Genomic DNA, 12,207 nt, shown 5'->3' with positions numbered 1-12,207 from the left:
AAGCTCACCTGAGTGCTAACCTGTTTCATTACAGTATAATAAAATTCCACCATTCACAGATACAACATAAAATTCTAAACTTAAGGAAATCTAGTGTCAATTCTTAATGAAATAAGTTATGGATTGCCAAAATTAATGAATGAAACAAATTTTACACCTGCCTAGTTCACCTTTTAATAAATATGATAAGCTTTAATATTAAATATATAATTTGATTCATGTTCTATGTTATGCTTGTAAATGCACCATTCTGAAATACATTAAGCTCTGCAATAAAATTACATAATACTACTCTAGTACAAAAAACAAAACAAAGAAATTAAAATGTTTCAAAAAGTTGTGAGAAATAATTTTACATTTTTTTCCAGTGTCTTTTAGTAGAACCACTTGTTAATATGTGATTAAAAGGATCACTAATTAATCTAAATAATGAATATTTTACAAATCATGTGATAAAAACAAGATCATTAGAAAAAAACAATAATTATACATCAGTCAGTAAATACCTTTTTTATCAACATTTTAAATTTTAATAGTTCAGCATATTGAGTCAGAACTTCCCACGGAGCATGAACTTTCACACAGTTGAGATCGGTTACAGACTATTCAGAAGTAAGAAATATTATTATAATTACTGCATCTTTTTATCTATATCTTTGGGTAGCTAAGAAGACATTTAACATAAAATCTTCATACATTATACTAAAGATTTTAGAATAAGTTTTCAAACATGTTAAATTTTAGAATTAAAATTGTACTTAAATAGATACATACCTGTATATTAGAGCTTAAGCCATTTCACTAGCTTGGAATTAAAGAGATGTATCACATAAATTCCTTCACATTCTCTTCATGCTTGCAAAATCACAAAGTTTGCAATATCATACATTAACCTTACATGGGCCCACACTCAATCTTGGATTATATCATTTTTAACACAAATGTCTTGTTAATTACTTTCAATTCTTCAGATATGATTTACAACTGCTTTAATGATATTGGAAGAGAACTAAAGTGGCAAATGTGAAGTTCAAGTTCATACCAGAGATTCTCAGTCACATTTAAATCTAGTAATTGTTCAGGTTAAAGAAAAAGACTGAAGTCACTGTCATACTCTTTGAAGGAATTTAGGATATAAAAAGTGAGAAAATACCCCACACATATAGATCCACCTTAGCCATTTGTACCATTGGAACAAAACAAGCAGGTCAAGTGTAACATGGTTTTCTCTCTATATATATATATATATTCTACTGTCATTACAGAAAGGGTAAAATCCAGCTTATCAAGTCATATTATATGTTTCCATTATATGTTTGAAACTTAGATTCATTATGAATACTCTGCCTAAACAACCTATCAAAGATTATATGTTTCCAGTCATTCATTGCCCTATTATCACCCAAACGATGTGCTTTCTTGTTTGCACCTGAGAGTAACTGTCAGTACCACATGTTGGATATACAGGACTGTGCTGTTTAAGAGTTATTATTTATCTTATTTACTTATTTAATATTTAATTATTATTTAGTTTTCGTAACAATAGTGTTAAAAGTTAATTATTTCAAAAGCGATAGTTAGGACAAGTTTTGTTACATAACTCTGTATGAGTCGTACGTTGTGTATGTAGTTTAATTTTTGTACTAGGCTTTTGTAATATTGTTGACATCATCTTACTCGAAGATTCTAAGTTTTTCTCGTTATGTGTCACTAGACAACTATATATTTCTAGATTTTTCTCCCCTGTGTTATAAATGTGTGCAGATACAGTAAGTTAAAGTAAGTCAGTGAAAGTAAAAATGAAAGAAGTGAAGTTAGACTGCATGATTGTCATCTTAGCTGTAACAGGCAATTTCCAAAATGAGTATCACAGCTTGAGTTACAACAACAGAGATAAAGAAGAAGAATTTGTCTTGTTAAAGAGTGTTCTAAAGTAATTGAACTCACCTGTGTGAACTTTGACAAAAGGAGACAATTACTTAAAACTCTGCATACAACTGTGGTAGCCAACAGTTATAGTGGTGACTTTGAAGTGAGTTTCAGCTTGCATTGTAATAACAGAGGAGTGAAGAAATAATTCTAAAGTAATTGAACCAGCCTATGTGGACTTTTGACAAAAAAGATAATTATTTAAAGCTCTGGATACAACTGTGGTAACCCACGGGGTAACATAAGTAAATTTATCACTGATTGTGTTGTGATAACTGAGGAGAGAAGAAATAATTCATCTTGTCAGTTTGGTCCTAAAGTAATTGAACCAGACTGTGTGGACATTTGACAAAAAGGAGAATTATTTAAAGCTCTAGATTCAACTGTGGTAAACAACAGTGTATCAAATTTTTGTACATATGTTTGACTTGTTTTGAATATATATTATTTTAAACTATGTGGATTGTGTACTGTCCGTTTATTGTTGAAATTTATTGTAAACAAGTCACAAACACCTACTGTAAAGAATCCAACCCTATACAAATCCTGACACTACATAACAGTTTTTGCAATTTATGTTACAAATTCTGACCACTGTTGAAGGAATTAGTTATCTAGGGATATATTCTGGTATCTGTTGCATTTAAAAGCTTGTTCAGTTGTCTTTTACCTTTTAATTACCAGCAATAAGTGGTCACAATTTTCTCTATTGACCAGCATATCCCCTTTCAGTTAACATCTTTTACAGACTCAGAGGTTAAGTTGCTATGAACAGATGGTTAAAGAAACAATATTTAATTGATAATGATATTCCTATTAGATGGACATCAAATATCATGTTCCTGTAATAGTTGAAAAAAAATCTTTGCTCTTGACCATTGAGTTACAAACAAGGTTGAAAACAAAAAAATAAACTATCTGCTGGTTCTAAGTCCCAGCCTATAAAGACCAGGGGTCAGGGGGATCCTAAAAACCAGAGGGGTCTACATGAAGACTAACCATGATATAACTATATCTTTGCATTTATAAGGATGGACACAGGCAGTGCTTGCTGATTTGAGGAATAAATATCACAACTGAAAGAAATCTCATAAAATGGGAAATATACACTGATTGGCTACTTTATTAGACTTTTACACATGCATCTGTAGACCACTTTCCTTATTTACATATTTATAATTAACCACGCATGTGGTCTGTCAGGTGACTGGGCTTTTTAGAGGAGATTACTTTATGGTAGTTTGACTTGTTAAAAAAAAGTAACTTACTAGTAGTTTCTGCTGGGGTAACCTCTGAATCTTTAAACAGCATGAACTGAAAGTGAATATGTTGGCCAGTATGGAAAATTATTACTATTAATTGTTCAGTTGTTAGAATACTCATCTAGTGAGTGGCAGGTCCCTGATTTAATCTTCCTGGTAGGAGATGCAAAATTCGATTAACACAACTTAACCATTAAAATCTTATATGTCATAATAACTTATGGACAAAAGATGACCCATTCAACAGTAGGTACTATTGAACTTTTTTTTAGTCTTACAATATAGCATTTAAATATCTAATTACTTCTAAAGAAACACACAGCTACATTTTCACAAAAGAAAAGGCTTTTAAGGAACCATGATGTGAAATGCTTTTCTCAAACACTGTAGCAGTGGGAACAGTTTGGTAAAAGGACAAACATATTCTGAGCAGAGCATACCAATCAATGAAGACTCAAATAATTACCAATCAGACCCAACAGATGGGTAAAACGGTGCTTCTAAACATACTTATCTGTAGATATTAAAAACCTTATCAACAACCTAAAACTCTCACATGAAAGCATCTTTTTCTTAAGGTTAATCACACTTTATAAGAATAATGTTCATGGGTCTATACTGCCCTCGGAACTACTTCCTACATCACATATCATGCTCAATCTGATGGCCATGAGTATGTACTACAATCCAACATTACAATTTCTATTTTAACAATGTATGTGAATACAAATTTCGATTATCATTGATTATAGATACAGAAGTTTAAAGGAGGTGCATTGTAAAATATCACACATACATGATCAAATGAGATTACTATGATTATACTGTTTTTGGCTATCTTTCTCATAAACACAAAAATATTTCTGGGGGGGGCTGGAATTATGTGAACTTTGGGCTTGTGAAGTTAAAATCCTTGTTTATTATCTTGTTAATTTTACTATGATATATACTCAACTTTATCAGAATGGTTTTTTGTGTTGTAAGATTCACTTTCATAATCAAAGTCTTCACTTTGCAGAAGAGCAAGTTGATCCAGACTGATTTTGGTGTGATTTCAGAGGTCATTTCTGTCCTAAACACTCTACTGAGCAAGTTTATCTGCTTCCCTGGAAATGGTGTGTTCTTTGGCTCTACATTCTTCAACATCTTGCTATACAAATATTCTTCCTTGGAAAAATATGTGACATAATCCTCCAACCATAAATCTACCAATGAAAGCATTGCACTAAACAATCAGGAATTCCGTATGAATGAAATGCATAAGTGTGAAAAATATTGTGTGTTTATGTGACTCATATCAGTGGTGACATGTCACAGCAGCATCAGCACATAAACATCATTCTTATAATGTGATTATAAGTGTTTTAGCCATATGATTCTTTATAGTCACATAACAAAGAAATTGAGAAAGTGAGTAACTGATTAGTCATCCACCTGTAGCACCACTGGGGACTGATTATATGGTAAATGATGGCTAGCAGAGGCACAGCTCAAAGGCAGATTCTAAAATTTAGAGTATCACTGGTAAAATCTAAAAGAATGCTACAAACAGGATCTCAATAATGACTGTTGTCAAACAACATGCCAAAAAAAAAAGAATATATTCTAGACCCAACTTCCCCAAAAGAACTATTACTGTGCAATAACTTAAAGGCATGTAAAGACACCTGACATATATATATCCATCTTTCCTAGAGGAATAATAACAAGAGGAAGGGGATCCCAGCCTGAAATGTTGTGAATATCAAAACACCTGTTTAATGTTAACTATTCAATTTTTAGGCATAAATTTTTTTCCATTCTTTTGTTTTCAATTTAATTGTACCAAAGCAGGCTTTAGCTGTTTTTTCATATTAGAAAAAGTAGATGCACCATGTTTACTTTATTTCTAATTAGTCAGTAATGGTTCTTTCATCTTATAAAGACAAAGTTGTAAATTCTATGAATATTCTAGTTACCACAATTACAAAAATACTCCTTTAACAACATCAATGAAAAAAGTGGTGTAATTTTTTTGTTATAACTTTAGCCTTTTTCCAAGTAAACGTACACTCTAACAAATATTTGAGCTAAAAAAATAAACCAAACACATTCTTTACTAATGTCAAGTAAACATAGAACATATCGTGTTTCTTTCTCAGTATGGATAATCCAATTAATGCAGTTTTTATGAACCACAAGCTGAAATACCTGTCAACTGATGGGGAATGTTTAAACTTAATTAAAACAATGTAAGTTTAACAGCAATCATATATTTCAAATTAATAACTTGAACATACACTTTATCTCTTTTTTGTTTTTAGAGTGAACGTAACTTGCTGCTACTGGCTGTTTGTGTACATACCTGACTCTCAGAATTAGGATGTATGTGTTGCTGTTCTTTATGCCACAATTGTACAATGAATTAGGGTTGAAAAGTTATGAGGATAAATTGATTGTTACATTAATAACAAGTGAAATCACATAAATCATGAACTACCTTTTATCCTTCCAAAGCAGCAAAATCAACAAAAACAAATGGAGTTTTACATTACATATAGTTGACACAATGGCTTAGGAAGGTAGCAAATCTCATCTCATATTACTGTTCATAATTAAGTAATAAGATATTTTGAAGTATATGTGTTTTGAAATTTTAAATTCTACAGGAAATTGCTCAAACATGCAAATTTATGTTAAGTAATCAGAGTATTGGAGACAAGTAAGTTTTGTGATTTTTCAAAATTTGAGTATATTATTGTTTCTCTACCTCAGTGACATACTCCAGTTCTAACCCTTCATCTTTCAAATTCTCTTCAAATACTTCTCTTATTTGCTTATGAACATAACCATAATTGCTCTTTGCTGGAGTAACATACAGCAGTACAAAGTCAATTCGACGAAATCCATCTTCAAAAAACATAGATGGTTCCTATGAACAATATAATATCTCTTTTAATGGCTATAATGATACTCCTGTAACATTAGAAAATGCTTTTTTTTATCAAATACAATAGTTTCTAATAGAGTATGCAAATATTTCTAAACAGTACAGAATAAATATAACACACAAGCTTTTCTGACATCAAAAATTAATACACTATCTGCAATAACTCCTATTGCTGCAAAAACCATGGCCATTTGAAGCCATGGATGCACTTTAGGTGTGATGGTCAAATATCATTATTCAGTCACACATCAGCAGACAGAGTTGGCAGAGAGTGCTGTTAATAGCTGGCTTCCCTCTAGACTATCAGTTCAAATTTAAAAAAGCTATGCAAAGATAGCCCCTATGTCAGATTATGCTTTAGAAGATGTCAAATTCAAATATTTTTTCATTTTCATAACATTTTAAAGTCAGAAATTACAGAACTGAGGAAAAACAAGACAATTGTACATTTCACAAATACATCATTTATTCATGACCAGGGTTTCGTCAGTAAAGGCATCATCATGTTTTTCCCTCAATTTTGTAAATTATGGAATTTCACTAAGTACTGACAGTTTCAAGTATCAATTATCCAAAAATTATAAATACAATTCAAAGTTCTTTTTCAAAATGTATAGAACTACAACTTACTAAATATATGTTTTAAACAAACCTTTTAAATTATGCCTTGAAAACAATTTCCTATTGTAATACACACATCAGACTATCATTTACAGGCTTCACTAACTATAGTGTTTCAATTCTATTGGGTATTTGTTCAAAGGTCCTATATTTTTATTTTTCATTTGCCCACTTGTGATTGGAACATGCTTTGATTTAGTTTTCTCCACCAATACCATAGAAAAATGACATTTCCACTCTTATCAAGCCTTTCAAATTTATATATTTTAACTTTTAGTCTGCGTCATCTTAAACTCAATATTTTCATGTTGTCAAATTTAGTATCATTTTACTAATATGTGTGTGTGTGTGTGTGCATTTGTTTGTATAGATCACAGAATTTTGCCTGAAAATTCCCTGAAAAAAAGGAACAGAATTTTCATTCCATCACTGCCTCAGTTGGTTATACTGACACTCATTTATAAAAACTATTTGACCTACATCAGAAACATTACAATAGGGAAATATTCATTTGAAAATTGAGAAATTAAAATGAATTTAGAATTAGAGCTCTTTCGTAGCATATATTTTCCTTTAATAACTGGAATGACAACCAGATTTTAGAAACATTTATATCTACTGTTAAACTTGCATTATAATGCCTAGAGGGTAAATCTGTGTCATAAGAAGCCTTCCTTGATGTTCCATTCTGTTCTTCACCAGATCCAAGTGTTGTTTTCATACTTCTGGTTTCACTGAATTCATCTTTTCTGTCTTTTTCACAAAATTCTTTGTTATCTTCATGCCAAAAATCTTCAGCACTTTTGTAACAACTTATGTCAGACACTGTTGACACTGAAGACAAACAAATCAGATTTTCATTTGAAACTTATATACAGTGTAACTACCAGAGTTAAAACAATATGAGATATCTAATAAATAAAAAAGGAAGGTAATTAATTCTTGGATGTTGTGCTTGTTATTTCAATTCTAACACACAAGAAAAAAGAGAAATGAAAGTTGACCAATTTGTTAAGGATGAACATTATATTTTTATATGTAGCACTGATGAAGCTATTTGAAAATCCTAACACAAAATTACCAAATATTCTCTTTTAAGTTCATAACAAGAGTAATTTAATGAATGAAAATAATAGCTTAATTGGATTCTAACTTCAATTTTTATATTTACAAAGTATTTAACACAAACAACAGTTAACTCACGTGTAATTTCCTAAAAAAATTAACATTACACTAAATACAAAATCTGTGGGCTTTCTCGATTTATTTAGGTTTAAAATACGCGTGCATAATTCATTCAAAACCATATGCTTATCACTATGAAAACGTATTCAGATGTTTCTGCATATTCAACTAAGTTTGCCTTCATTACTTTACTTTGCCAAAATTAGCTTCAGTTCATTTCATGACTGCTATAAGTACCTTTTAGCTGTTTTTTTCTTTATTACGGGTTTTATTTTGTTTTTGTGAGTTTCTTTGTTTCAACTTGTAAAATTATATCATGCACTCAACACTCATAACTGTTTCATACTCTGTACACTACCATAAATACCATTGGTTTACTTTATTGTTGACCTTACATGTAGTTTTATCAAATAAAATAACAACTACATGAGTTTGTCTAACTGCATAAAATTTTTTCAAATAGACCAGGAATTATCAGTAACACGCAATGCCTGCAAGAAATCATAGCTTAAATGGCGTGTATGAAAATGATAGAATAAGGAAAATTCAAGCAAAGGGCATGAAAACTACAGCAAACGTTTTGCGGGTTATGGCTAGTTTAGAATAATTTAGGTCACCTTAAAAGCACTAAACAGATTTTATAGGATATGATAAGGAGAACTTTACATACATTTTCAATCATTGGTTCTTAATATTATCATAATAACCATATATGACAAACTATAGAATCTCAATGTGTTTGTAAAATCAGTCCTTTGGGATGTAAAAAAAATTGTATCGGATAAATGGAAATATTACTGGATTGCATAAAATTTCACAAAGCAGGCATTTTAAAACCCTGGAAGAAACTCTGGGTTTACAATATTAAAACTTGTACGTGTAGTAATTCTTAATAAGTTAAGGAAAATCTGTATTTCATGAATGAAAGATCCTATAATTCTAAGATATCATACTATTATACTGACAATTTCTTTTATAAGAACCAGAAAAAGTCTACAAAATAGTGTGTCTTATATTACTTGTGTTTAGTTTATTTATTGGATTTCCTTTAGAAAAAGTTAAAGAAATTTATATAAGGATGCAACAAAACAACAAATTGAAATATAATAGTCCTATCAAATAGGACTATTATGTTTCAATTTATTATAATACATTCTATGGGTCACCTAAACATTTTATATTTACAGGACGTTTTCTTGAGGGTCCCACATCTATTGCACTAAAATATCAAGTACTTTATTAAATACTATCAAACAGCTGGATATTTTTTAGCATTATTCTTTATCAAATGATACACATCAGGAAACTTAAATTGGCAGTTATTTCACAACTTAAATAAAACATAACAATTAAAACACTCTATTTGGTTAAACAACTTTTCTTTTGTTAAACAAAAACTTTAAGTATGACATCAAATGGGCAATGAAACTGTACTTTAAAAGCATAATTTTTTTAATCTTTCCAATTAAATGTACATTCATTTTCTTTATAATTAAACATCATAAAAACCCAAGTTCAATTTTTATTTTCTTAAATTACTGTTGCCTATCCACATGTTAGGCTATTTAAATTGGTATATCTGAAAATATTTTCATTAATTATTTTTCTAAATAATTATATGAAATCAATTTCTAATTTTGATCTATAATCAACATATGATTGTGAAGAAGCCTCTCAATGAACTCACTGATCCCATGCTAATATAGAAATATGCTTAAGAAAGTTGTAAACCAACATGGTATTATTCTAGTAAGATCCAAAGATAAACGAAAATTTACTTAAGTGAATATGCATAATTTATCACTATTGTTATAATTAATGAAAATGTATGTAAATATAATCACTTTCGGAGAATGTTGGAAAATCCCTAAAGAGGTCATTTTCTAACTATCTTAAAAGAATTATATAGGCTCCTGTTATAGATAAGCTAGGGAAATTCCAATAACTAACTTGTTATTACTTTTCATTAGTTTGGTAGAATTCTTTATTCCCTCATATATGTTTTGAGAAGAGTTTTGTTAGTTTGTAGTTAAGCACAAAGCTATATAATGGGGTACCTGTGCTGTGCCTACCATTATAAGCTTACAGATGTACTGCTTGGGGGTTCTAAGAAGATAAAACACATTCTGAAACACTAAGCATAGAGGCAGAGAGGAGTTCAATGTTGTGTGGTAAATTTATAACAAAAGCATTGTCCAAAAAATGCCAATTTATAAAAAAAGAGTTCAACAATATATAAAGCAGAGATTTCACACACAAATAAGCTAAATTAGAAGAAACAACTGAAATAACCTTGTAACCTACTATTACTTTTATTAGTATTAGCAGTAATAGTATTAATATTATTATTATTATAAGATGTACAACAACATTCAAACTGCAACTCTTACCTTCATCCACTGGCATAAAACATACAAGACAAGTAAGAAGAAACAACTGGAGCAGCTTCGGGTTACACAACTTTTAAATTTGTGGCTAGTTATTTGGTGTGGGCCAAGTCATCAATCTGTGGCTGATGCACTTACAGAACACTGGATAGCCCAGTTCAGAACTATAACAGAAATCCACACAGATCATGATTTAATTTTGACAGCCAGCTGTTTTCTTGATTATGTAAAGTGTTGGGTGTGTCCACAAGCGAGTGGTTAAGGCCTGCATTAATTAATTTACACAATTTTGCGAATCAACAGATAGGCTCCCATGTTAAAAGAAGTATATTATAAGACAATACAGGAACAAATGTACCAGCATAGAGACTGGGTGTGGTTTGGTACACGGTGGCAGCATAAACGTAGCTCAGCTCTTGCTTGACAGGAACTTATCTCATGCTCCAACTAATTAGTTCATTCTGGTTATCTTGTTCTTCAACCAACCATGATGTTTATCCAGTTTCAAAAAGCTTGGTTATCCGTCTTTAATGTTGCACAATGAAAGGTGTATATGACAAAATATATATATATATATATATCCCAGGGCTCCTTCTGGCTGGATGTTCAATGCAACTGAGCCCATGGATGAGAATACATTGCCAGCTAACACATCTGACACGTGGACCTTCTTGTGTCACTGCCAAGACAACCCTGGATGCACTTGCACAATCAACTAAGAAGTTAAGGGACTCAACACCAAAAGCAGGACTGAGCTTACAGGAAGCCCCTGACAAAACAATATTCACAACACATATTTACCAATCAAGATTTCCATAAGTAAATACTTAACTACCATGAGAAAGTTCCACTAGATGAGCATTTACCTCCAGCAGAACCATTACATTCTGAAGCCTCAAAAATTTTTCTCAGAGCTAGTCTCTTTAAGAATCAACTGGGCACCAGGGTGATGTTTCAAAACTGAGGGAAGGGTACCAACCTAAAGCAATGGAGATTCTGCTGATCATTATCAACAGGATGACAACCTGCAGCATAACTAGACAAGTACCTTTAACATTGATAATCACTGTTAAATGTTTGCATTGTATTGTGATGTATATTATGCAACAATATTTGAATTTGTATTTTGTAGTATGTTAAGAATTAGAAAGTTCCAGGTGAATGAGGAATGTTCCCCAAAAGGTTTTCCACTTTACCACAATGACAATCAAGGACTGATCTACCAATGACCCAACCTACACCATCACAGTACAACTCATCTTGCAGCAGATACTAACACTGAAGCAGCATTTTCAAAAGGGGCACTCTGTCCTTCCAACTGCAAGAGAAAATTCACCAGCTATAGATGGGGCTGATGCAAACTAAGAAAGCATTGCCTGGACCTGATATATTATCTGTGTCACTACTACAGCCAACCATTGGTCAACTGCTTGTTTAGTTTAGTTTGGACTTCTAGTTTGTCATTATCTATATATTCTATTCCTTGTTTATGTATTTAAGTGCATATTTTGTAAACCAACAGATATCTTTGCATTTTGTTTCTGTTAACATTTTTCTTACCTGAAAATGTATTTCTGATAGATACTCACCTCTTCATACAGTTAAGCTATCTTTCTTACACATCTGCCTTGGAGATTTGCATGCCACTGACCTTTAATGAGCTCCCACCTAATCTTACAAGATTTTTCATGAATTGTGCTACTGCATAATGACATCATTATCAACAAAAGCCTTCCACAAATAGGAGGGTGACACACCTCCATGTGCAACAGCTCCCCCTCTGCATTTGCACTCAATAACATCATTCTTTGATGTGACAAGGAATACAAAGGTGCACTAGAAGTGGGGAAGGCAGATGGGAATGTGTGTAAGGAGGTGAATATCTATTGGAAAC

General features: G+C 31.4%; 1 protein-coding gene across 2 annotated transcripts in view; it reads right to left on the bottom strand.

Annotated features, from left to right (window-relative positions):
• The window catches only part of LOC106464968 (anoctamin-5-like), a 122,350-nt gene that overhangs the window by 73,888 nt on the left and 36,255 nt on the right, over window positions 1–12,207 (bottom strand). Inside the window, exons 7-9 of one of the 2 annotated variants that reach the window (XM_022392776.1) lie at window positions 7,373–7,575; window positions 5,941–6,102; window positions 507–602 (exon numbers count right to left, since the gene is read on the bottom strand). In XM_022392776.1, the coding sequence (XP_022248484.1) occupies window positions 507–602; window positions 5,941–6,102; window positions 7,373–7,575 (461 nt within the window). Of the gene's footprint in view, window positions 1–506; window positions 603–5,940; window positions 6,103–7,360; window positions 7,576–12,207 lie in introns of both variants that reach the window. The other variant, XM_022392777.1, reaches the window with a different exon arrangement.

This window comes from Limulus polyphemus, unplaced genomic scaffold (assembly GCF_000517525.1).
Source record: "Limulus polyphemus unplaced genomic scaffold, Limulus_polyphemus-2.1.2 Scaffold1797, whole genome shotgun sequence".
NCBI lineage: Eukaryota > Metazoa > Arthropoda > Merostomata > Xiphosura > Limulidae > Limulus > Limulus polyphemus.
This window is presented reverse-complemented; position numbering and strand designations above follow the sequence as displayed.